Source organism: Littorina saxatilis, linkage group LG14 (assembly GCF_037325665.1).
Source record: "Littorina saxatilis isolate snail1 linkage group LG14, US_GU_Lsax_2.0, whole genome shotgun sequence".
In the NCBI taxonomy this organism is placed as follows: domain Eukaryota; kingdom Metazoa; phylum Mollusca; class Gastropoda; order Littorinimorpha; family Littorinidae; genus Littorina; species Littorina saxatilis.
Window position 1 is genome coordinate 21,421,980 of NC_090258.1, and position 25,000 is coordinate 21,446,979.

The 25,000-nt window shown below is 42.1% G+C and overlaps 2 protein-coding genes across 2 annotated transcripts in view; both read right to left on the reverse strand.

Annotated features, from left to right (window-relative positions):
* The window catches only part of LOC138946546 (fibropellin-1-like), a 90,675-nt gene extending 69,697 nt beyond the window's left edge, over window positions 1-20,978 (reverse strand). The window contains exons 1-4 of the mRNA XM_070317988.1: window positions 20,539-20,978; window positions 19,899-20,092; window positions 16,645-16,801; window positions 8,966-9,138 (exon numbers count right to left, since the gene is read on the reverse strand). Of these exons, the coding sequence (XP_070174089.1) occupies window positions 8,966-9,138; window positions 16,645-16,801; window positions 19,899-20,092; window positions 20,539-20,839 (825 nt within the window). The 5' untranslated portion in view covers window positions 20,840-20,978. The remainder of the gene's footprint in view (window positions 1-8,965; window positions 9,139-16,644; window positions 16,802-19,898; window positions 20,093-20,538) is intronic.
* A 58-nt stretch (window positions 20,979-21,036) lies between these two features.
* LOC138947340 (cartilage matrix protein-like) overlaps window positions 21,037-25,000 on the reverse strand; it is a 23,286-nt gene continuing 19,322 nt past the window's right edge. Inside the window, exon 3 of the mRNA XM_070318798.1 lies at window positions 21,037-21,625. Within this exon, the coding sequence (XP_070174899.1) occupies window positions 21,270-21,625 (356 nt within the window). The 3' untranslated portion in view covers window positions 21,037-21,269. The remainder of the gene's footprint in view (window positions 21,626-25,000) is intronic.

Here is a 25,000-nt window from a genome sequence, read left to right on the forward strand (position 1 = left end):
GCAACTGTCGTAACTTGGCTACAATGATGTTAAATTCTAGGTTGTGTCCATGTAAAATCCTGATCCTAGTCAAGATCCGAGTTGGTTTTTCATGCAACTGTGCCTCTTTATGCCACTCAATTAGACATACTTTGCAATCCATAATTGCACGAAACTAAGTACAGGAAATACGTTGTTGTCGTGTTTTTAATATTACATAATGAAATAAAAAATGTCACAACTGGTTTCGTGTTGGGCTTTCTCTCTCTGTCTGAATCTCATAATTACTTCCTTCTGAGGCCTGAAATGTGTTGCAGGCATTGTTCAGCTTACATTTATTGTTACAATTTTTGTGGATATGTTATTAAGTGTGTCTGTGTTTCTATCATTCGTTATCAGTGTGGTTAAAAAAAAGCACACGTCAAAGTAATTTACCCTTCATCATTATCAAAACATGCAGATACAGGTAATAAATATTTGTGATACTTTAAACAAATACAATGTTTGTTTGTTGCGTTTTTTCTTTTTTTCAGAGCAAACACACATCGTATTTGTTCAAACGTGTATATTCTGCACTTTCTAATACCCTGCATGGATCTCCAAATCAAGAATAATGAAAAGTCGTCCAATAGCCCTGCAGCACTCACACGAACATGATAGAAGCTTGCATGCATGCACCCAGGCTCGCTGTCTTCGGCTAAAAGAGCTTACCGTTGGATCTTCGCTCAGACAAATGTAGCTGTCTTGTCCACTTGCTCCTGTCGCATAGATCTGCAATGTGCAACATCATCTTTGATTAATAAGTCTGAGGCACAGACAAACACACACGCGCGCACATTTGCGAGAGAATGCACGTCAGTCTATTCAATCAAACAGTATAAAAACATACCACAGACGTGGTGGTGGAAACTGGACATTCGCCGTATAACAAAATCAAGAGATTCATTTGTGTGTGTATGTTTAATCAAAAGTTCATCTTGCGCACATTCAGTCTGTATTGTAACAGGACCCATCCCGTAAAAACTTCGAACAGATCTATTAAATTCTGAAATCCTTGACAAGTTTTTTTCCAATCATCTGTATCTGACCGAAGTAAAAAAAATAAAAAAAATCAGCCAGTACACGCATCTACCCCCTTACACGACAATACATATGTGGCGAAAAAAGGAATCGAGAGGGGGGGAACAAGGAATAAATTAGATCCAGAAATAATTCCACTTCATCATTCCAAAATTCAAGTGTGAAGTGATCAGATACTGTGGTAAAGATACGTGCTTAGTATCACAACTGAAAATACAAGCCCTAGGGTTTTAAATCAAGGAAACAATTAAAGTTAAGGAAAGATCAACAGAAATGTCGAGAACATGTAAAATATTGTACTTACAATCCGTTTCAGCATGCTCTTCGAATAATAATCTCCCAGTCAGCCTCGTGCTTACGACTTCGACAGGATGTTGCCTCTCACGCTGAGCCAGTACATTTGGAGTGAATTCAAAGGCCAGAGATGCAGTACAAGCACATTAGTTAGATCCAATTCATTTACATTGCTACCTTGCCCAATTTATGGCTATTTCTGTTGGTAACATCACACATGTGGCAAGCAGTGCTTTGTTGCACCACACTTTGAAGTAATCCCACACTTTGAAGTAAATTACTTCAAAGTGTGGGGCACATCCCCACACTTTGAAGTAAACCCATTTTTTACTTCAAAGTGTGGGGGGATCTTCCCACACTTTGAAGTAAACTCAGTTTTTACTTCAAAGTGTGTGGGGATCTTCCCACACTTTGAAGTAACTTACTTCAAAGCGTGGGACTTTTGCATCGCCTGTTTGAGCCTGATGATTTTGTCCAAAAAAATGGCAAAGTCTTTTGGATGAGTGAACAGAAAAAGTGAGCGAGCCAAGAAACATAGTGATGTTTGTTATCAGGCTTTAAGCAATGTCCCATTGTTGAGTGTGACGAAAACTCGTGGTGACGATTTTAAAACATGTTGGGTCATGCGGAGACTATCTGGGAACAATTGGGCTAATTCGGCACGATTTTACAAGCATGGGCTCACTGTAAAAAGCCCCCCCTACGACATTTCTCCACAAAATGTCCCCACTGTCACAATTTCCCGCCAAATGTCCGCAACTGCGATAATTTCCCGCCAAATATTCCAACTGCGACAACTCCCCGCCAGATGTCCCAGCTACGATAATTCCCACCAAAATGTCCCCACTACGACATTTCCCCGCAAAATGGCCTCCACTGCGACAATTCCCCGCCAAACAGCCCATCTACGACGATTCGTCGCCAAATGTCCCCACTACGACAATTCCCCGCCCAGTGTTCCCCACTGCGACAATTCCCCGCCAAACGGCCCCACTACGACAATTCCCCGCCAAATGTCCCCATTACGCCAATTCTCCCTGGAAAATGTCCCACGTGTTTTCGTCACACTCAACAATAGGTCATTGCTTTGGGTTGATAATAAACATCACTGTGTTTCTTGGCTCGCTCACTTTTTCTGTTCACTCATCCAAAAGACTTTGCCATTTTTTTTGACAAAATCATCAGGCTCAAACAGGCGATGCAAAAGTCCCACGCTTTGAAGTAAGTTACTTCAAAGTGTGGGAAGATCCCCCCACACTTTGAAGTAAAAACTGAGTTTACTTCAAAGTGTGGGAAGATCCCCCCACACTTTGAAGTAAAAAATGGGTTTACTTCAAAGTGTGGGGCACATCCCCACACTTTGAAGTAATTTACTTCAAAGTGTGGGATTACTTCAAAGTGTGGTGCAACAGTGCTTGTTGCCGACTCTGCTGGGACAGGCAGCAGACGATTTTATTTAGGAACCAAATTCTGATTGGTTAAAACATAAAACCGGAACTCAAAGTACCACTTGTTCTTTGGAAGTATCAAATCAAGAACAGATAAGCAGGTAAATCTGAAATGGGTTCAACACTTTTAAAAAATCGTAGTAGATCAGAAAACACAGTAAACGTTGGAAAAATCGTCCAGTATCGCTTCTACAGGTCTATACTTGGACAAAACATAAAGCAATTCAGTAAAGCTGACACTTCAAAACGTCTGTTTAGTTACACTTTAAAACACTTAGTAAAAACATGACTATATCATATGTAAAAAGCAACTCGTGTACATCTGGTACGACACAGCACGCCCTGTAGAATTCTCTTTAACAGGTCTGACATACGTTGCAGCGAAATTTACCCCCCGCTCGCGTCATGACATCTTGTTTTTCGGTTACGCTGTTCGTAGGCCCTGCGCACATATATATGCGTAAAGCCGCTACGTATTTGTCAAGACCTCGGCCACAGGAGCGCGCCAACAAATTCCTCCGCACTGTTGCAAGTGATTTGAAGTTTAAAACTAAACCTTTGAGTTCAGTCACGACACACTTCTTTTTATTTTTAATTTTTTTTTACCTCGGTTGCATGCAGGCTGCTTACACCCCTCCTTTAACTGTTTCCTTCTCTCTTTTTTTTCTTTCTTTTTTTTCCTTAATTTTTTTTGTTTTTTGTTATTATTATAATTTTTATTTAAAAAAATTTTTTTTTACCCCTGCACCAGGTTACGGGGACACGACTGCCAGATCGACACTGCGCTTTCGACAGCGCGTCCTCGCGCACACACTGGAAACACGCTGTGCAGATCAACCTGTAGGAAATCTCTATCTATTTTTCTGGGGCTACGAAACCGAACAATGTGAACTCGTCTTCCCCGAATCGGCGAACTGCAGCTGGGTGAGAACTGTATCTATACCACAATCCATCACGCGATCTGACTTAACCTTGACCCCTGACCTAGTCTACATACCACACACGACATAAACCAGTCACCTGTTTTTACCCCCCCCCCCCAAAAAAAAAAAAAAAAAAAAAATAAACACCACCCGTTTTCTTTGGATACACACTTTAACTACATACGTGCCGACGAAATGTTGATCATTGCTTCAATACTTTGAAGCTGTTGCTTGGATAATAACCAGGTAAAATTAGTATTTCGGTGTTCAGTCACATGTTAAAGGTCCAGACCATGCTGTTTTAGCGTCAAAAACGCTTCGAATCGTGTTCCTGCGCGACCGAACACTTCCCGATGTTTGCAGTTAGTTAGAAAACCACTTTCTTACCGTCTTCAACAATGTTTGGTTTACTTCGGAATCTTGAAAGGCCGTAATCCGACGAATTTTGTGACCGAAGCGACGGATTTCTTCTCCAAAACGACCCGCCATTGTGCCGCGTGATCTTCGCGAGACTGGCTTATGAATAAATTATCCGTGACGTCACACAGTGTGAAGATGCCGTTTACCAACATGGCAACAAGCGTGACTGCAGACGAAATTGAACCGTACATGTTCGAACTACCAGTTTCTCTCCTCGAATCAAGCATGAAAGATGAGGAGCGGAGGCCACTTCCAGCAGTAGTGAAAAGACAGTGACGATGAAAATTGCGACTCTGTTTGTCTCAGCGATCAAAGGTAAACACGCCCGCTCTCTGTGCTGAACTTATCGTCTGCTTTCGAGTCTGTGCTATTTTTTCACTCTCGCCTTGTCAACGCACTCGCGAATAAGTGGGATATTGTTTAAGTGTTCATGCATTGCATTCACGAGTAAAAGAACAACAGCTCATCGCAGTTTTAACTGTTCTTGATTATTTCAGAGACTGGTGTCAGAGTGGCCACTGTACCTGTTGTATTGTGTGGGAGGGGCAGATTTGAGAGAGAGAGGAAGCTAGCCTGAGGTACATTGTAGAATGAAAACTTGCAGGGGAGCAAGAATGCATCACCAGCCACGAAGGTGTACATACAACTTTTTTTGAGGTGCCTATATTATTTTGTTTGATTTTTAAATGTATGTATTTGTTGTTGTTTTTAAAGGCTATCAAGAAAACTGTTGTCATTTAAATGTGACACTCAGTCAAATATAGTTTCACACACACACAAGATTAACTCACTTGCATGCCCACAGAAGAAGTTTGCTCTTCACATTGTTCTGTTGTTGTTGTTTTTATAATGTAATCATTGTAACATCAACACTCAGTAATAACCAATATTACAACACAATCACTTTTTCATCAGAACTCACTCACATACTACATGTATTAAACCCTGGTTTATGGACACTTGCATTTGTACTTTGCATGGGAAAGCAGCCTGAATTTCAGGTGAACTTTAATAAAAGAAGATTTATATGTATGTTGCTCTAGATGCATGTTTTAATAAATAATAATGACATTCAGGAAAGTAAAAGGACTGTTGAAGTTTGCTGTTGTAAAATGTCTGATGATTAGGGTTTTGTTGCACATTTAGTGAATTGACTGTACCAATTGCTGTTATTTACACCCAATCAGTGCATCCACATGATATTATGTAGCTTAAATTAAAGAAAATGTTTTGATGTGTTCAGAACATACTGACAAGTTGCACACTCACTGACTTTCCGAAAGAACAGGAAAGTTCTTCCTGCCTGTCTGGTCGCTGCCATCAGAGACCTCTTTCTGTCACAGAGCTACACAGGCTTCAAATGTATGTAAGATAAATAAAAGGTACATTACAACTCTCAACTGCGGGGTGTGTGTGTGTGTGGGGGGGGGGGATGTGCATAACCATTGCATACTTAAGGTCGGCTTAAACTGCAAACAGAAATGTGGAGCTTGCGTAACAATTCTTGCTTTGTCAGATTTGGAGATAGGCAGCCTCAGTCTATATAGTTGGTCGCCAGTTGGGGCGTCCTGCTTGGTGACAACTTGAGCTTTGTCAACTGGTCTAGCTGTAGCAGTCAAAGTCTGGGCACTGTTGCATTGTAGTCTTGCTGTGTATGCAGAGCTTTGTTGTAGCTGCCATAGGCCAGTGTTGCCATAGGCCAGTGTTAGGATCACCACCCCCTCAAACAGCTCGTTCAGTTAACCTGATGCCTGTTTTAGACAGAAAAAAAAGTTACCACAATCAGCAGAACTTTCACTGGAGAATGGGCATAATTCTTTCATACTTTTCTTTCTCATAGCTTTTTTTGGTTTTTATAATCTCTTCATTACACTAAATAACATCCATCTTAAGACCTATTTTGAGCCTTAATTTAAGTTGACTAGTAATGATATTAATCATAATGTATTTATTTTTATAATGTACAAACTAGAGTATGTATGTGGATATGTGTGTGATGGTGCTGGTATGGATATGTGTGGTTTGGGTTATGTGTGTACTGATGTGTACATTTTATGTGTTTTGTATGTTTTGCGAGTGCGATTTTATGTGATGTTATTCTGTACACCAGCCAAAACAAAATGTCTGGTATATTAGATAATAAACGCACCTTTAAATTTATTAGCGACTACACCCCGTCACCCTCCAGTCCCCCTCCCCCCCATTACACCCTACACTTTTAACATTGTATAAAAAATCATGTCCCAATATAGGTCCCTAGTTACCTGGGAGGACGTTAAGCTCCATAATCAACATCAACAACGTATTGAATTGAATTGAAAAGCTGGGGTTAGGAGGTCTAACTTCTTGAATTAAAGTGTTTTTTTCTCAGGTGCATGTAGTTTTTTATTTGCTTGAAATCATGGTGTATTCTGGTTGTAAGAGAAGAGTCAATTTCCTTGTAAGCCTGCAAAATTAAGATTTGTCATTTTTGAAGTACGCAAGTTTTTGTAAGAGTCCAAAATAGTCTAGGATAAGGAGGAAAAACATAGGGTGGGTCAGGAAATCTGAAACATTGCATAGTTTTGTTTTGCCTATGTAGACACAAAAAGTACTTAGAGCACTTCCCCCTCCCCCCCCAAGAGAGCATAGCTTAGTTTTAATTATTTTAATGCCACTGTTAGCAAGAGGAGTACTACAGACAGCAATCAAACAGTGGAATTTTTCTGTAGACATTGTTATTTCTGTTTAGGTGTTTCAGTAGTTTTCTATGCGGATAAATCATGCTGCATGATCACTAGAAACAATCCAGCTCTGTAGCATGCAAGTTTTTTAAAGGTTTTTTTCCCATGTTACTCTGAGAGAAAAAAAAACCCCACAGAGATAAAGTTGAACTGGCAGTTTGACTGAAGCAGTGGTAATAACACAGAGTTGTGCTCTTCCTACAATCAATGTTTTGATGTGGATGATGATGTCCGAACATGTACTTGGTTGTATTATTTTGCTAGACTATTTGTTTCTGTTAGATATATCTGCTCACATGATTGTTGTTCATAATTTGACATTACATTTACTGCTGATCAAAATGTATTGTTGGAATAGGTCTGCTTAATATTCTGACTGCAGTTTTGTAATAAAATCAAATAACACAGATGTTTTAAGTATCAAAGTGCTTTTCACACACACACACACACACACACACACACACACACACACACACACACACACACACACACACACACACACACACACTCACACACTATGAGTATGACTGCAAACATGAATTTGTACTTGTATTAATTATAATTACTGTATTACAGAACCTGATATGAAAAAAAGGACAACAGCAAATTATTCATGCAAGCTTGCTGTATTAACGATTTCTGTATCCATTCAATACAACACTGAATTAAAAGATAACAACTATAACAACGTGTGTGTGTTTGTGTGAATGTCTATGTGTATATGGACGGACACTGATTAAACCTGAGACTCATCAGTCATCGATTACCCAGGTGAGTGTAAAAGAGGGAGAGAGAGAGGGAACTTTAAGGTGGGTGCATGGGGACGGACATGTAGTAACAGATATATGTTTTAATCTGTAATCTTAACACATGTGCTTAAAATTAGGAACAGATGCCATTCCACTACAAATACTGTCAGTCTGACAAAAACGCCCAGTGACACTGAACCCGTATCCCTTACAGAACACATTCAGTATACATGTAGGCCCCTACTCACTTCCTTTCGTCTGCGTTTAGTGAAAGCAGATCGTTCTGATGACATTGGTATCCGGTTTCTGACCTCCTGTGAGTGGTCAACAATTGTCGGAACTGGAACTGCGTCAGGCAACAGCTGTTTTGTGTGTGCCGGGTTTTCTTGCCGGCTTAACTGCGTTCACATTGGAAGAAAGTGTCGCGAAACACAGCACATCGTGTTGGCCGTTTCCAGTTAATCAGTCTTGCTGCAGAAGTTGTAAGCCCATCGGAAAAAGGTGACAACTGATGCCTGAACCTTTTTTCTATACTTCATAGCTATCAGCAGCCGTGCGCATTCCTTCGGCGTGTTGTTGATGCTCGATGTAGGCAAACGCCCACTTGAGCCTAAGCTGTACACGAAATGACGTCACAGCCGGTTCTCGTCTACTGGCGGCCATTTCGAAGTCTCGTTTAGCAGACGAATTTGGCGGAACGTTTTTAATTAAATCACAATGATAAAGCTACGAATCGGTGAATTTCTTTACATTTTTGGAATCTTTAGGTGCATTTCTCTAACCTTCAGTCATCGGTTAGTGGTTCTAATAACCTTTAAAACAGCGTGGTCTGGTCCTTTAAAGTTTCTGTCACACACATACACACGCACATACAGACAAAAGTTAGCATCGCATAGGCTACACTTACGTGAGCCAAAAACTGAGGATGAGGCACGTACCTTTTACCTGGTAGTATTCATGTAATTAATATTTGGTCTGAACAGTGCAGGGCGTGTGTGTGTGTGTGTGTGTGTGTGTGTGTGTGTGTGTGTGTGTGTGTGTGTAAGCGTGGGTGCTTCCGTTTATGCGACAATCGTACGTGTGTGTGTGTGTGTGTGTGTGTGTGTGTGTGTGTGTGTGTGTGTGTGTGGGTGTGTTGTTGTTTGCAGCTTTCAGGAAACGTCGCAGCACACACAATCTCAGATTAAATCTCAACGTTTATCTTTTTGAAACCCGACATGCATTAGCCACGGAAGCTTCTTGCAACTTCATTTGATTTAATTTTTGTATGAACAGTTTCGTGTCATACCTTTTATGTACCTTATATGTATCCCTTTTTTTTTTTTTTTACAGTAATGTTCAAAACCTACCTCAATATAGTTGGTTGTACAATTGATGGTGTCGTTGCCCAGATGAACATCGTTGAAGGAAAGACGTATGACGTAAGGCTGTGTCCGTCTGATTATAAACGTACAATCATACCCACCGCTCCCTCTTGGTATCTCAATATTGCGAGAGTGGGATTGGTACGTTTTTGCACACACTGAAAGGGCACGAAAAGACATACACATTTTATGAGAGACTTCTCCGTGAATTTGATTCGATGGAAGGGTGCCCACTGCAGGTGTGGTAGGGTGTAAAAATACGGAGGCAGAGAAAATGTTTGTGGAGTTTGTTAGGAAGTGTGTGTGTGTGTGTGTGTGTGTGGTGTGTGTGTGTGTGTGTGTGTGTGTGTGTGTGTGTGTGTGTGTGTGATTTTAAACTTCGCCCGACCAGGTTATTGACTACACACGGCAGACATCGTGGGACCGTGCAGACCCATGCTTCTCAAAGAAGGAAAAATATGCATACCCTTCCGTAGACCCATGCTTTCCAAAGAAGCAAAAACGCGCATCTCCTTCCGTAGACAACGTGGTTAAATTTCCGCGAGAAGTAATTAAATCAAATTATTAATTTAATTATTACTGTGCGGACTAAAGCTTCTCAAAAAAGGAAAAACGTGAATACCCTTCTGTAGACGTCGTGGGGCCGTGTGGACCCACATTGTTATGTATTAATTTCGCTCCACGCGACTTGCTTATTAACTCCAAAATTAAACAGATCGTACAAAATGATGTTTAGAGCCAATACCTGAAGGTTTGTGACTTCTCTCCCTAGTTTTTATGTAAGTTCCTTCAGTTTGAGAAACATGGGTCCGCACGACCCCACGATGTCTTTCGTGTGTAGTCTAAATTTGACCTTTGTTTTTGTAATTACTGCTCGCTGAAATGTAATGATCTTTTAGGACATACGAGCGTTTTAGGTGTCTGAGGCATTCTTAAAAGCTCATTAAAAAATTACAACTGGTTTAAGAGATATTTGCAATTAAACACCCTTCTGGGTCCACACGGACCCACGACGACCGGCGAAGGTTAAGGGAGACAACTGGGGAAAGGGATTGTTTTTTTAAAACGCTTGTTTGGAGTTACTGCCCCTTATGCCCGTCTCATACAGTGACGAATATCCTTGCGATTATGAAAATATTCTATTCGGCAAAAAAAGAGAAGAATGGACAGGAAAAATATTGAACATTTTAAGCCTTAAGACTCCTAGTGAATATCTTACGAATGGTTGCGAGTGCTTGCGAACTTCTGCCGATCATTGCGAATGCATGCGAATCCATATAAGAATATATTGCGAATGTCTTACGAATGTTGCGAGTTGCCTTGCGAATGTTGCGAGTGCATGTAAACACCTTACGAATGAAGCGATTGCGCAATCGAATGCGCAAACAATTCTTGAGAGAGAGAGAGAGAGAGAGAGAGAGAGAGAGAGAGAGAGAGAGAGAGAGAGGAGGAGAGAGAGAGAGAGGAGAGAGAGAGATATAGACTGGCGGGCTGACTGACTAACTGATTGATTGAATTTTTGTCCCGTAAGGTTAAAAGGTCAAAAGAGCATGTTGCTAATGTTTGCAACAATAGACAAATGGTGGCGAATGGTTAAGAACATGTCCGAATGTCTTGAGTCTATGTCCCGATCATTACGAATTATTGGCGAATTCTTTTCGCAAGGGCAATTCGGCACAGTCTAAGAGTAGCATTATTAAGCCAGGGACAGGAGACCTGGCCCGTTTCTTTGCAATTATTTAGTACTAGATGAATACCCGCTTTGCCGGGTACGGCTTCGCCGGGAAGAAGTCGAGCCGAATACCCGGCTGCGCCGGGGACCCGGCTTTGCCGGGTGTACGCCGGCAAAGCGGCGCACCGCGCGAAGGAAGGGGGATAAACGCGCAAAACACTGGAGAAGAGTCTAAAAATAACGGGAATATGGATTGAGCGTTGTCGACAGTGACCTTCTAAAAATAGAAACGGGAATATGGATTTAAGCCACACGAAGGAAGGGAGATAAACGCTGCAAACACTGGAGAAGATAAGGAAGAGTTACTGGTAGTGGATCCAGACAAAAAACAAAACAAAATCGGTTCAGCGCTGCGCGCTGAGAGCACGTGTTGAAATATCGACCAGGTTGTGTCCTGTCCCGGGTGTACCTGAATATGCCCACCAAATTTGAAACAGATCCATCGAGAACTTCTATTTTATGAATGTTAGTCATTTACCCATCATGCTCTACATTACCCATCATCCCTTTACATCTGGGCTGCAACAAAACAAACGGTTACAAAGTCGTTTGCTGCTGTAGCAAACAAAAGGTAATGAGTATTTATTCACATTTGGTCCTCATCTGTTGCATAAGTTCCCGTTGAATTTGAAGAATATAACTGAAATACTGATTTGTTGAACTTGTTTGTTTGTTTGTTTGCTTAACGCCCAGTCCACCACGAAGGGTGATATCAGGACGGTGTTGCTTTGACATTTAACGTGCGCCACACGCAAGACAGAGGTCGCAACACAGGCTTCATGTCTCACCCAGTCACATTATTCTGACACCGGACCAACCAGTCCTAGCACTAACCCCATAATGCCAGACGCCAGGCGGAGCAGCCACTAGATTGCCAATTTTACAGTCTTTAAAGACCCCCCGCGGGTTAGGGGGAAGAATTTACCCGATGCTCCCCAGCATGTCGTAAGAGGCGACTAACGGATTCTGTTTCTCTTTTTACCCTTGTTAAGTGTTTCTTCTATAGAATATAGTCAATTTTTGTAAAGATTTTAGTCAAGCAGTATGTAAGAAATGTTAAATCCTTTGTACTGGAAACTTTCATTCTCCCAGTAAGGTCATACATTGTACTACGTTGCAAGCCCCTGGAGCAAATTTTTGATTAGTGCTTTTGTGAACAAGAAACAATTGACAAGAGGCTCTATCCCATCTCCCCCCTTTCCCCGTCGCGATATAACTTTCGTGGTTGAAAACGACGTCAAACACCAAATAAAGAAAAAACCTCCCGCTCACTGGGCGGACGCCTTACCACTAGGCCACCGTGTTGCGGTTGTTGAACTTGAGGAGAAGAAGAAATATTATGAATGAAATTAGTAACAAAATGAAATGAATGAATGTATGGAAGAAGATAATAGATTTATAATAACTGTAAAACAAATTGAACGGATGATGAACAATTGCAGTTGTAACATGATTTCTGGATGGCATATTGTCATTGTAAATTACTTGTGTGCTTGTGTGTTTATCTGGTAGAAAAATGTAAAACTTAGAGTAGTTCAAGCGTTTAAAAGAGCATGTTTATAAACGGAGTAAGCGGGGTAAAAACGGTCATATATATATCATAGGTATATGTTCGAGTAACATGGACAGCAGCCACAGCTAGTAGGCCTATACCATGTCATAACCTCTGACACATTGCTTGGGTATGTATTATGCTTTTCATACTGTATTATGTCTACTATTACTGTCATGATGTCTTGTGAAGTTTAACTGTCTCATATATGTATTATATATGTTCATGGATTAGTTGCATTGTTTGCTAGTCTGTATTGTATAGTTAATTATCATATCATGATGGTGTGAAGGGAATCAAACGGCGAACAACTGAGTCAGGCCGAGTTAGCATTTGTGTCCTCCACGCTTCACGAAAGCCAACAAGATACACGTGGAAATGTGTGTTGCACGGAGTGAACAGAGCTCACAAACCAGCGAACAGATAACTTCGTGAATCGTAGCTAGTTTAGTAGCACACTTGACGACTGTTCATCGAACAGAAAGGTCTCGATGCTAATCGCGCGGGAGGATAAAATGCCCGGAGAGAATGCAGGAGAAGGTTCCAGCCCTTACTTGTGTTTTCTGAGACGCGATAGTCAAAGCACTTTAACAGGTAACTTTAAGGGCCCCAAAGGGGGGGTATCATCACGATCACGGGAAGGGAAATTTTAGCTTTCACGATCACAATTACCTTGATTTTTGTTTTCACGATCACAAACACCTTGACGAATAGAGGATCATAGAGCGATACAGCTGTGAAAAATGTACGTTGAAAATAAAATGCTTTGCAATAATGCCCATCACGATCACGAAAACAAATGACGATCACGATCACGAGACTTGATTTTTTTGTCATCACGGATCACGGGCAAAGTCCCATCACGATCACAGAAATGGAAATTTCGGCAATCACGGTCACAGAAAAGTCAAAAAACGCCAATCACGATCACGATTTTAAACCCTTTGGGGCCCTCAACTTTAATAGGCATTCGGATATCGATATTCTCTGTATCGCGTAAGCTGAAACGATTTACATTGCAGAAACTAGTTCGTAGAGGACAGATTGTAAAAACAAGATGTCCGCTCTTCATGTTTGTGCAGTGCGTCTAGTAACCTGTCCATGAGAGGAGGATTGCGGCCTGATGCCGGGAAAGAAGAATCATCTGAGAAGCCGCCGAATATCTTATTTCTTGGGACCAGTTTAGCTGAAGTTCGACGGGACTTTCACGAAGCTAGCAGCGAGGCTACAGGAAAGTCCATGTAGTTGGACCCAGAAAGGTCACGGGACGAAGTGAACTGGTTAGGTTGAGATCGCCAGTCGGAGGATCAAGTACACCGCTACTTTTTCAAGTGACATATCGGCAGTTTTGTGTGTGATCTAGTTGAGTTAAGCCATAATCAGGAGAACCTATTTAATTAAGTATAATTAGTATTTAGCAACTAGATCAGACGGTTGCCGCAGTCTGGTCCGAATCCTAACTGTGAACCGTGACTGTATTCTTTCCGCTTACACACTAGCCGTGCGTCGGTATCTGTACTGTGGATATCGTGTGCCAGGGATTTCACGGACTGTGTACGTGTGTGTGTTTTTTCTGTCTACCTCACGGGTAGCGATTTTTTTACAGACTCCGGGTAAGATTATTGTGTTAGTTTGTGTACGGGATTGTCAAACAGTTTCTTGTCCATTAGTCTTTAAACCTGTGAGTACCCGGTTTTGAATCCATAACCCTGATATCTTTCTTTTCATGATTGTGTGTGTATGAGTGTATATATCATAACTGTATCATTTATTTGACCCAATATATACAGTGGAGGGAACTTATAATTGGAGTTGTTGTAATTGTTCCTCAATGATATCATAGTATATTATATGCATTCATTCACATATGGGTAATTGTAATACATTGGAGTGAAAGTGTCAATAAGTTATTTGTCAGTAAGAATGAACAATTTAGTATGTGAATGTCTGATTGTTATTACCCAATATTGACGGACTGTGTGATGATATCTTCTGCTATGGTCTGTTGAGGCCAATAGCAAAAGATATCACACAGTCAGTCAATGTTAGCTATTTCGCTAATTCTCTGGACATTTTGTATTTACTGTAAAGAAATTACAAAAGTATTTGTCTCAGTTTTGGCTGTTCCATATCCCTCCCTCTGATTATTATTTCTTTTTGTTCACTCGTTTCTTGTACTTTTCAGAATTTTAAAATGTCTTTTCTTTCAAAAAGTCGTTAGTCACTTGATCAACTAAATTCTGGGATAATTACATTTTCATATATATTTGTTTGTTTTTAAATTTAGGTGTTTTTGGTTTTTAAAGTGGGGAAGCAATAAAGAGGTCGTCGATATCAAAACTGATATCGACGGAAATGTTGTCGATATCACTTTTGCACTGAGATCAGTTTTGCCCAATTGACCACGAAACATATGAAATAGCATTGAAAATCCTTCTTTGTTAATTCGACATTTTGATTGGCCAATGCAATCACTCAGCGGTCAGGCAATCAGCGTGTCTCACCTCCAAATGGATCTGCCTCAATGTACACTTCCTGGCAAGCGTATCAATACAAGTCATGTGTTTCACGTGTCGCCATGACTGCAATAGTTTCTGCCAGCCGGTTGGTCATGCGCACGAACGATAGACAAATCAAGGGAAATGGAAGACAGCATGTACGCAATTTGGTGACCGAGACATGAAAAGGATGTGACGTCATGTTATAATGAATGACGAATTGTTCTAGCAAGAACGTCACTTTGTGATTCGGCCTTTGCAGACTTCTCAAAAGGAACAAGCCATGGAAAAGTCAGTCTGTAAAATATAGAAAAGCACATAATAACCTCAAGCGAATTATAATGTGCTAAGCACATCGTAATTCCATGGGACTATACTTTCACCGAAGGCGATGGTAAGTACGTGACAAGTCATGAATAAAATTGATGAATTGAGGTGCCACTTCACATCCAAAAAGAAAGATCCTTTGAATGGATAGATTTACAATTACAATATCGACCTGCTGCTTTCAACATGTCGGGGTGTGCCTAAATTGTCTCACCTGTGATTTGTAAATGGAATCCTACGGCCTTCGGGATTCCATTTACAAATCACAGGTGAGACAATTTAGGCACAGCCTTCGGGATTCCATTTACAAATCACAGGTGAGACAATTTAGGCACACCCCGACATGTTGAAAGCAATCGGTGAATATTGTATCAATATTCTTTTGTATTGTGTTGAAGTTTCGTTTTCATTGCATGTTTTAGGGCTTTCTTTTCATTTCCTTTTAGTTCTTCTGAATGAAGTAAACCAGTGAAGAACAGTGCATGGTGTTGTGGGTTAAATGTATGGAAGAGAACCCGTTACACGGTTAGATGGTTAACAAAACGATTAATACGAGGATCTATTTCCCAAGCTCACAGACTCACAATAGACAGTTCAAATAGACGAAAGCCGGAGAAAAAAAACTGTTGATTTTTAAGGGAAATGGAAAAGCTGCTTTTCCTTGAAAACACTGAGGAAACTACACGTGACATTAATTTGTAGGCCAGTCACTAGCGAGCGGCATGTCTTATGGGCAGAACATACCTGCGCAGTTTCAGCGGCACAGACGACGCACGGCCTATTATTTATGCCGCGATAGGGATTATGACGAGTACTTGGCCTGTTTTTCTTTCATGCAACGTGTAGCGGGCAGGGATAATGTGCAGTGCGTCGTCGGTTCTGCTGAAGTTACAAAGGTGAGCGGAGCCCCTTAACACGACTGGTCGTGGACGGCGATGAGATCATCGATTGTCACTCGTTCGCATGATTTCACAGGCACAGATCGACGACCGAACGTGGAGATATACACCCCTAGCCAGCGATCGGCCTACAATGCCACGTGTAGTTTGCCAAGGAAAAACAACTCTTCCACAGCCTATACTAACTTGACAGAGTTATTTCTCAACACCGTCTATTAGACGTTCCACTTGAATGAACAATACTTTCGTGAGCAAAAACAAACACACACAGAAACCGGCACGGTTGGCCAAGTGGTAAGGCGTCCGCCCCGTGATCGGGAGGTCGTGGGTTCGAACCCCGGCCGGGTCATACCTAAAACTTTAAAACTGGCAATCTAGTGGCTGCTCCGCCTGGCGTCTGGCATTATGGGGTTAGTGCTAGGACTGGTTGGTCCGGTGTCAGAATAATGTGACTGGGTGAGACATGAAGCCTGTGCTGCGACTTCTGTCTTGTGTGTGGCGCACGGTATATGTCAAAGCAGCACCGCCCTGATATGGCCCTTCGTGGTCGGCTGGGCGTTAAGCAAACAAACACACACAGAAACCGCAGTAAAGACTGTTCTTCCAAAAGTTCAGAGCAAAAACCAAAACAAATCATGACACAGAGAAGAGCTCACCCAAAGTCCATGAAACATTGAACCCAGTCCCGGTGTTCTCACCATCGGAGACGAATCTGATATACATGTAATTGCCTGTTGATGTTATGTCAGAGGGTAAGTCGTCACTGCAAACTCTGCTGAGAAGAGAGCCTCTCCTGTTGTCACCATCTCGAAACTGAATGAATGAATCATCAGCCTGTTATTTACCATTTTTTACAATGGGTCAATACTTGACAGAATGATCTAACGAGGGCGGGTGTGGGACCTTTTCACACAACAACACTAGAATCCAAAAGAAACCTAACCAAGCAACACAGACTGGTGCAGACATGAATGCGCACACCAAAACAAAACAAAACAATACAAACAAGAAACTGGTCAAGAGATGTTTATGAAAATTAACATAGAAACTTTTGAGGTTCTTTTCTTGTCCCGTTTTTCTTAACTTTGATAGCTATTTTTCATGACGCCATTTTTTTGCTTTTGATAAAATAAGTTGAAGCTGTACTTTGGCAACCACATTTATGGAGCCATTTCTGCGAAATATTTACCAAGTTGTCTCTGACACGGTCTGGGCTATGGGTTTGCATTTCAGCTTTGTATTTTTGAGGGCTTATACTAGTGGCCTTTTTCTCAGTTTTTGAATAGTGCTACAGGTTGACTCCCCAAAACTGTAACCCGCTATAATGCTAATAATGTCTACATCTGTTTACCGAACTACTTCACATTTGGTGTACAATAGCTTCAGAATTGTGCATGACCAGTCCACAATGTGGCAAGTATGTAGGTCAAATTTGACGTGTGTGCTCTTTCGAAACATAAATCGAAATTTAGGGATCGACTCAACAGTAGGGCCTACGAGGTTTGAAACTGAGCGTGAACCAAACTAACACAATTTAAGCCCTCCAGATTGTTACCTTTGAGGTTACTTGAAGGGCCTTAGTATACCAGGCATATTCAACGTTAGACAATCATTGACAGTGACAGTTTGTTCAAAACCATTCAACAAAGTTTCCTGTCGGTAGGTAAAATAGGCTGACTTTTACCTCATCTCCAAAATGTGTTCCAAATTACCCCTCCGATATTTTCAATGCGATGAATGCCTTTCTGTCAAGGGATTGCCCTGAACCTAGCTGTGACTACTGTCTTCGGGTAACTGATGATCTGGGGGACATTCAGATTGTCACGATCGGGTGACAGAGACCAAGAAAGTGTCACTCAGTAGAGTGCCTGTTCTGGGTCAATGTATGATAGAAAGCGCCTGTGCGTGATATTGGGCTACAGCAGAGTTTGCTGACAGTGCTCAATGAACACGGAGGGTTTGCTGCGCACGAGTTTTACAGTGGAGGTTTCTGCTGTCATAGGGCTGACGGTTTTTCGCTGACAGCGCACACGGGATTTTCAGGGATTGAGTTTCTCGTGTCTTTTTTCTGCTTGGGAGGCAGAATTGTGTATAGCTGGACTGGTTTTTGTGACAAGGTCAGTCACGTGTTATTGGCTAGGTTGTCTGAGAGAGACACAAGGGCGGGGCACTTGACACCCAGCGGCAGAAGGGGAAGGATCTAATACACAGTTTCTAGAGTATGATGGTTTTTCACCGAATATTGTATTCGGCACTCTAGGGGAGCTTCCACCGGTTATTTCCTTCACACTGCCACATATTTTGCTGAGGACAAGTCGTCAACATTCCTTCGTCGGCGATGGCTTTCGCATAAGGATTCGACAAGGGGTTCTGGAGGTTTTTGGTCACTGTTGACGAACAGAGGCTGTTCCAGGGAGGAGGCGGACTTTGCTTCCATTGAGAGTACAATCATAGGCTTTTGAGGTAATAAATCATTATTTAACGCTGTTGATGAGTCTGTGTTGTGGAATGAAATACTCTCTGTTGTTCTTTCCAGGTTAGCGCATAATTTACTCTCTGTGACGCTAAAATACTAATCTGTATATGGTTTTTGCAGATAGGGAGAGAAGGACGGAAAATGACTGTTTTGTTGTTGTAAAAAGTCCGTTTTGTGCAGGCCCACGTGCTCGATGAGATATTTAAAGATGACATGTTTTAAGGTGGTGGGTGAGGGGTAGCTGACATGTTTAGTGCACCGATGCTTTCTGTTTGCAGCCTTCGTTCGTTTCTGTCGGTTTCCTGTAACCGCTGCACGGCTGCCTTTTGACGGGGCACTGCTAGCTGCAGACGTTGGAGCTGGGACCTGAGGAAGCTACGCTAACCGGCTAACCAGCAGACCGGCTAACCAGCAGACCGGCTAACCAGCGAACCGGCTAACCAGCAACCCGGCTAACCAGCAACCCGGCTAACCAGCATACCGGCTAACCAGCATACAGAAAGAAAGCTAAGTGCACCGTGTCTTACGCACCCCGTTGACCACCGTTGTCTTTTTCTTATCATGTTATTTCATTGGAGTAGTGACAACGTGGGGTGTTGACCCCTGCATGAACTAGAGCTTTTTGAACAGAACATTCTCATTTGACTGTATTTACACGGGATCAGCGTGTTACTATAATTTTCTATATACTACTGGCATTTTGTCAGTGATCACGGGTTTTTTTACGTGTTGAGAACGTAAAAGGAACATATTTTGAGTGAAGGCTCGAGGGAGGTGGCGAGTTTATACATAAACAGGCGTCTGAAACTTATACTTTTGTTGACTCTATTTAATTGTATGACTGCGAGAGTGGATCGTGGTGTGGTTAGTTAATTAGTAGTAATTAACCGGTTCATAATCACCTTAAGTGATATATTGAAACGTGACACAGATAATCCAGTGTGTTAAAGTTTTGCGGGATCAAATCACTCAAGTATGGGTACCACTCAATTTCAAACCTCGTACGTACTGTTGAGCAGATCCTCGAATTCGGAGCTCTTTTTTAAGTGCACAAAAGTAAGACAATTTGACCTAAAAATTTGTCATTTCCTGAAATAATCATACATAAACTGAAGTGAACGTACACCAAGTCTGAAGTAATGCCATTTACAGATGTAGAACATATATTAGCATTAGTGTGGGTTGCATGTTTTTGGGGGTCACCCTGTGTTTGATGACGTCACTTTTCGTTTCAAAAACTGTTGAGACGGCACTGTGGTGGCCACGTTATTTTGGCGTTTTCTTCCACATTTTTACCAAGCAGTCCCCGGTGCGGTACGGATAACTAGGTTATTTTTGTGCTTACTACCTTAGCTTTTTTTTAAATGACACGAAGATTAACGAAGAAAATAATGCTATGTGCAATACAGGGATGAACCCTTTTTCAATACGTACCCCCAGGGAGTCTCCAGCACAATCGGACGAATTCTCCAAGTCGAGTTGAGAGAAGGTTACATGAATCACGTGAATATCCAGTAGGTCGGTGATGGTCCACACACACATCGAGTTGTTGGGATATTGGTCAGGGTAGTTTGGGGACACAATTTGACCCCTTTTGCCGCTCAGATCTCCTCCACAGTTGTCGTATACTTGAGGTCGACATAAGCATAATTAACTCAAAAGACATAAACAAAAACTTCTTTTCATAATTCGTTTTCCCAACTGTTACATTTCGTCGGTCTTCAAGTTTGTAACCTCTCCCCCAAACCAACCAACAAATAAGCCCACCCACACAAAAACAAACAAACAAACAAACAAACAAACAAACAATTCAACACTGAAAAACACAAATCTGTCGCTGGGAGTAGAAGGAATACACGCCATAGGCTAACAAGGTTGTTAATATCCCACAGATCGTCAACAAGCAAGACACCCTACCCTTCGGATATCATTCCCCTGAAGAAGAAAAGAAAGAAACAAGAACAACCAAACCAACAAAGTAACACAAAAATAACATAAAAAAACCAAGCACACATTACAAACAAGCACACATTACAAACAAACACACAAACAAACGAAACTACAAAATTCTCACCAGGAGGGGGAGCCACGCACGCCTTAGCCAGAAACTCCGTTTGTATATTACTGAGCTCCGTGAAGCCCGATGTGGTGAAGAGATAGTCCGAATCCGGCTTACTGGCCATCTCGCTAAGCTCGCCCACTGTGATGCCGCTTCCGATCCCAATGGAGATGATGGTGATACTGGCATTGCGAGCTGCTCTCGCCTGGTTGGCTGTATCCGTGTAGTCGTTTGATGCTCCGTCGGTGAGGATGACACCGAAGTTGTTGACACCGTCGCGGTCGCCGTTAGCGGTACTGAACATGGTGGTACGCATGTAGCTCAACGCTCCGCCTGTGTGTGGACAGCTGCCATCATCGTCATTGTCATCATCTGCAGGAGCAGCAGCAACAGCATCATCAACATCCTCCTCAGCATCATCATCAGCAGCAGCAACAACAACAGCAGCATCATCATCATCATCATCATCATCCTCCTCATCATCATCATCATATAGCCCGCATCCCCCTGGGGGGCCCGGTAGCTCAGTTGGTAGAGCACTGGACTTGTGATCGAAAGGTCGCAGGTTCGAATTCGGGCCGGGACGGACACGGGTCAACTTTATGTGCAGACCCAGAGACGGAAGCCATCTCCCACCCCCGTGTCATCACAATGGCACGTAAAAGACCTTGGTCATTCTGCCATAAGTGCAGGTGGCTGAATACACCTAAACACGCAGACACCTGGGTAGCGCGACTCCGTTGCTGCTAGCTTTCCACTGGGAGGAAGCGACCCGAATTTCCCAGCGATGGGACAATAAAGTAATGAAAATGAAAAAATGAAAAATATCTTGTCGTACCCGTGTTTGTGGAGCCTCCGGTGTAAACTATGCTCATGGTCGCGTTCTTCATGTCTTCCTTATCGTAGTAGTCGCTCAGGTTGAACTCGGTGTTGGTACCTGACGAGTACTTCTGCACGCCCACCCGGATATTGTTGGGGCCGATGTCCAAGGCGTCCACCAGGTCGCGAACAAACTCCCTCATCCTCTGGAAGTTTTCGGAACCCACACTGCCAGAAGCGTCCATCACAAAGACGATATCTGCCGTGACGTTCCCAGAGCAACCTGGTGTGATAGGGATAAATAAGGGAACGAAATGATAACAATAGAAACGAAACCATGAAGTTGTAAACTTGTTGTGCTCCTTTTTAATGATGTTGTTATATTATCATGTGTCTGTTTATAAATAAAATACTGTTTAAAGCAAACCATGAAAAACAACATCATAATAAACACGAAAACAGCGATGAACAATCTAGAGTCGTGGTCTGAGAGCTGGACAGTACCCTGACCACTGCCTAAAGCGTCCAGCACAACGATATCTGCAGAAAACAACCCTTTGAAGGAAGGAAGGAAGTATAGAACCTCAAATTGATGTTTAACACTTTCTACCCCACCTATGTTGACCAAGTTTTTTTTTTAGCCGAGACCTGCAGCAAGTCACTCAGAATTGTAGTAACTGTGTACCAACTGAGTATCAACACGCTGGAAGGCAGGCGTTAGATCGACGTTACAGGAAGCGACTGAAGCTAATCGTCTGAGCGGATATATCCGTACTCCTGGTCAGATAAAGCCATATGAGTGAGTACAGATATATCCGTACCTAGGAGACAATGAGTTAAGGGCAGAGATGGCACGGAATTTAAGTTTTGTTTATTTGGCAAGTTTTCAAGATTTGTTTCAAGCTACGTGATAGAAATCCTCAGAAAAGGTGTTTTTTCGTCCTTACAAATATTTGAATTAATTATGGGTTAAAATGGACGTTTGTTTTGCGACTTTGTTTTTAATTAAACATGTTGTTTTGGGGACAGATTCATCTTTCAGAAAAATAAAGATAGAACTTTGCAGTATTTCCTATTTTAATCTAAAAACTCCCTTTAGATGCAACAACTTCTTCAAATGTATTTTTATAAGCATATTTTATTTTTTGGGTAGATATCACGAGCACAACATCAATTTCAGAAAAAAGGCAAATGTTTGTACTTTGACAGAATTTCTAAAATCATTCCTGGGTAATTCTCAAAATGTCTCTCTGTTAGTGTTACTCGAAAAAGACACCATCTGTGGTGACAATTTACAAATTCGCGTAAAGCGATATAAAACATTTAATCAATCTGTAGGCATCAAACCAAACGATCATTTCCAAAAACCAGTCATCGCCGAGACAGTCAGTTAGTCTCGCCTAACCATACCCGAAGACCGAGATTGGTCAAGCTCGTCTCCGAGAAGCATGCGAACACACACACACACACACACACACACACACACACACATATATATATATATATATATATATATATATAAAACATCAGAAATTGTGAAAGAAACAATTGAAAGTCAGCAGAGACTTTCTTCCGAGATTTGTTAAAATCTCTTAGCAGAGATAGAGAGAGAAGTAAGTATCCCTTCACAGACAGCCTATTGGGAGCATCAGACCCTCCTCAAGGGGGACCGAGATTTACAGAGCAAAGTCCCCTTGTGGGGGACGTATCGCAAGGTAATCTAGTCCTGAGGAGGACCATTGTATTTGTACCTAGACCAGACACGTGTTTCGACACTATTGTGTCTCATCAGTGGTCAGGTGGTACTGATGGCGAGAGTTGTCAACCCATGGTATCCAACTAAGAAGCAAACCATTCTCTGAATGGTAGCTTCTGTTGGCATGGGAGACTACCCTCATCTGACAACCCCAAAAGGATATCTGTGAAGGGAAACACTTTGATTTAAGGCCAAAGTGTAGAATTGATATTTTTTAAGAAAGAATTTAGAAATTTAGACAAGTTTTAACCAAGAAATTAGGTTAAAACAAGTGTGTTATATATATACACACACACCGCGACCATCGTCTGGAATCCCCGTCTATGCTAAAACATTTTAATCAAAACTTGACTAAATGTAAAAACGACTTCGTCTTTCAAAATGACTACCGATGTTCAGAAACTTTTTTGAAAAGTTCAACTTCAAAGCTTTATTCCCCGCAAAAATCCTAGTCATAAATACAAATCACGACCCCCCCCCCCCCCATCCCCCCCTCCCCCCCCCCCCCCCCCACACCCCCAAGTGTCAGCAAAAATGAAAAAAACCATTCACTGTTAACACGAGGCAAATAATGAAAAGGTTTGCGCACTTGCATCGCAACAAATGTCGCATGCCTCGCCGATTGTGCAACAAAGGGGTAAACATATGACGCGCTGGAAAGAGCCTCGCTGATCACAATACTATTTTTTTGTTACAGGCACTTACGAATTCGCTCCTAAATGCTGTGCTTATGAAACCATTTGCATTTTCAAGTTACAGTAAATGACGCAGACAAACTCTCCGAACACACACACACACACACACACACACACACACACACACACACACACACACACACACACACACACACACACACATAATACAGGGCCGGACCAAATGAGTTGTAAGGGGGGGGTTCCTCCTTTTTTGGAGGGGCAAATCAGCGAAGTGGCGAAGCCACAAGCCCGCGCCTGCAAAGCAGGCGCGTGAACTAGGGGGGTCCGGGGGCATGCTCCCCCGGAAAATGTTTGAAAAATGGTTAAAATCTGTGCAATCTGGTGCATTCTGGGCCTTGTTTTGAGGGTTAAGAGCAGCATTGTTTTGGTGCTAAAACTAGTAAAAAAAAAAACACTCAAAGCAAGGTACATGCTTTTTCCAGGGGTGGGGTTCCGGAACCCCTGGAACCCCCCCCCCTGGGTCCGGCCCTGATAATATACACACACACACACACACACACACACACACACACACACACCACGACCATCGTCTTGAATCCCCGTTTAGGCCAAAACATGTTAATCAAAACTTGACTAAATGTAAAAACGACTTCGTCTTTCAAAATGACTACCGATGTTCAGAAACTTTTTTGAAAAGTTCAACTTCAAAGCTTTATTCCCCGCAAAAATCCTAGTCATAAATGCAAATCCCGATCCCCCCCCACCCCCATCCCCCCCCCCCCCCCCCCCAAATGTCAGCAGATACGAAAAACCCCATTCACTGTTAACACGAGGCAAATAATGAAAAGGTTTGCGCACTTGCATCGCAACAAATGTCGCATGCCTCGCCGATTGTGCAACAAAAGGGTAAACATATGACGCGCTGGAAAGAGCCTCGCTGATCACAATACTATTTTTTGTTACAGGCACTTACGAATTCGCTCCTAAATGCTGTGCTTATGAAACCATTTGCATTGTCAAGTTACAGTGAATGACGCAGACAAACTCACGGACAAGCAAAAAAGTCAACCCAGATTAAGATCATATTAAACTTTCATGTGCAAAACCTTGTAAAAAATGTAGTATAACCAAGCTCAATCATTTCAACTATTTTTGGCTCACAAATGTGTGTATATGTGGCGCTATAGGGGGAGACCGGGGCTAGTCCGCCCCCGGGGCACATCCGTCTTTGTCTGTTTATTCTTAC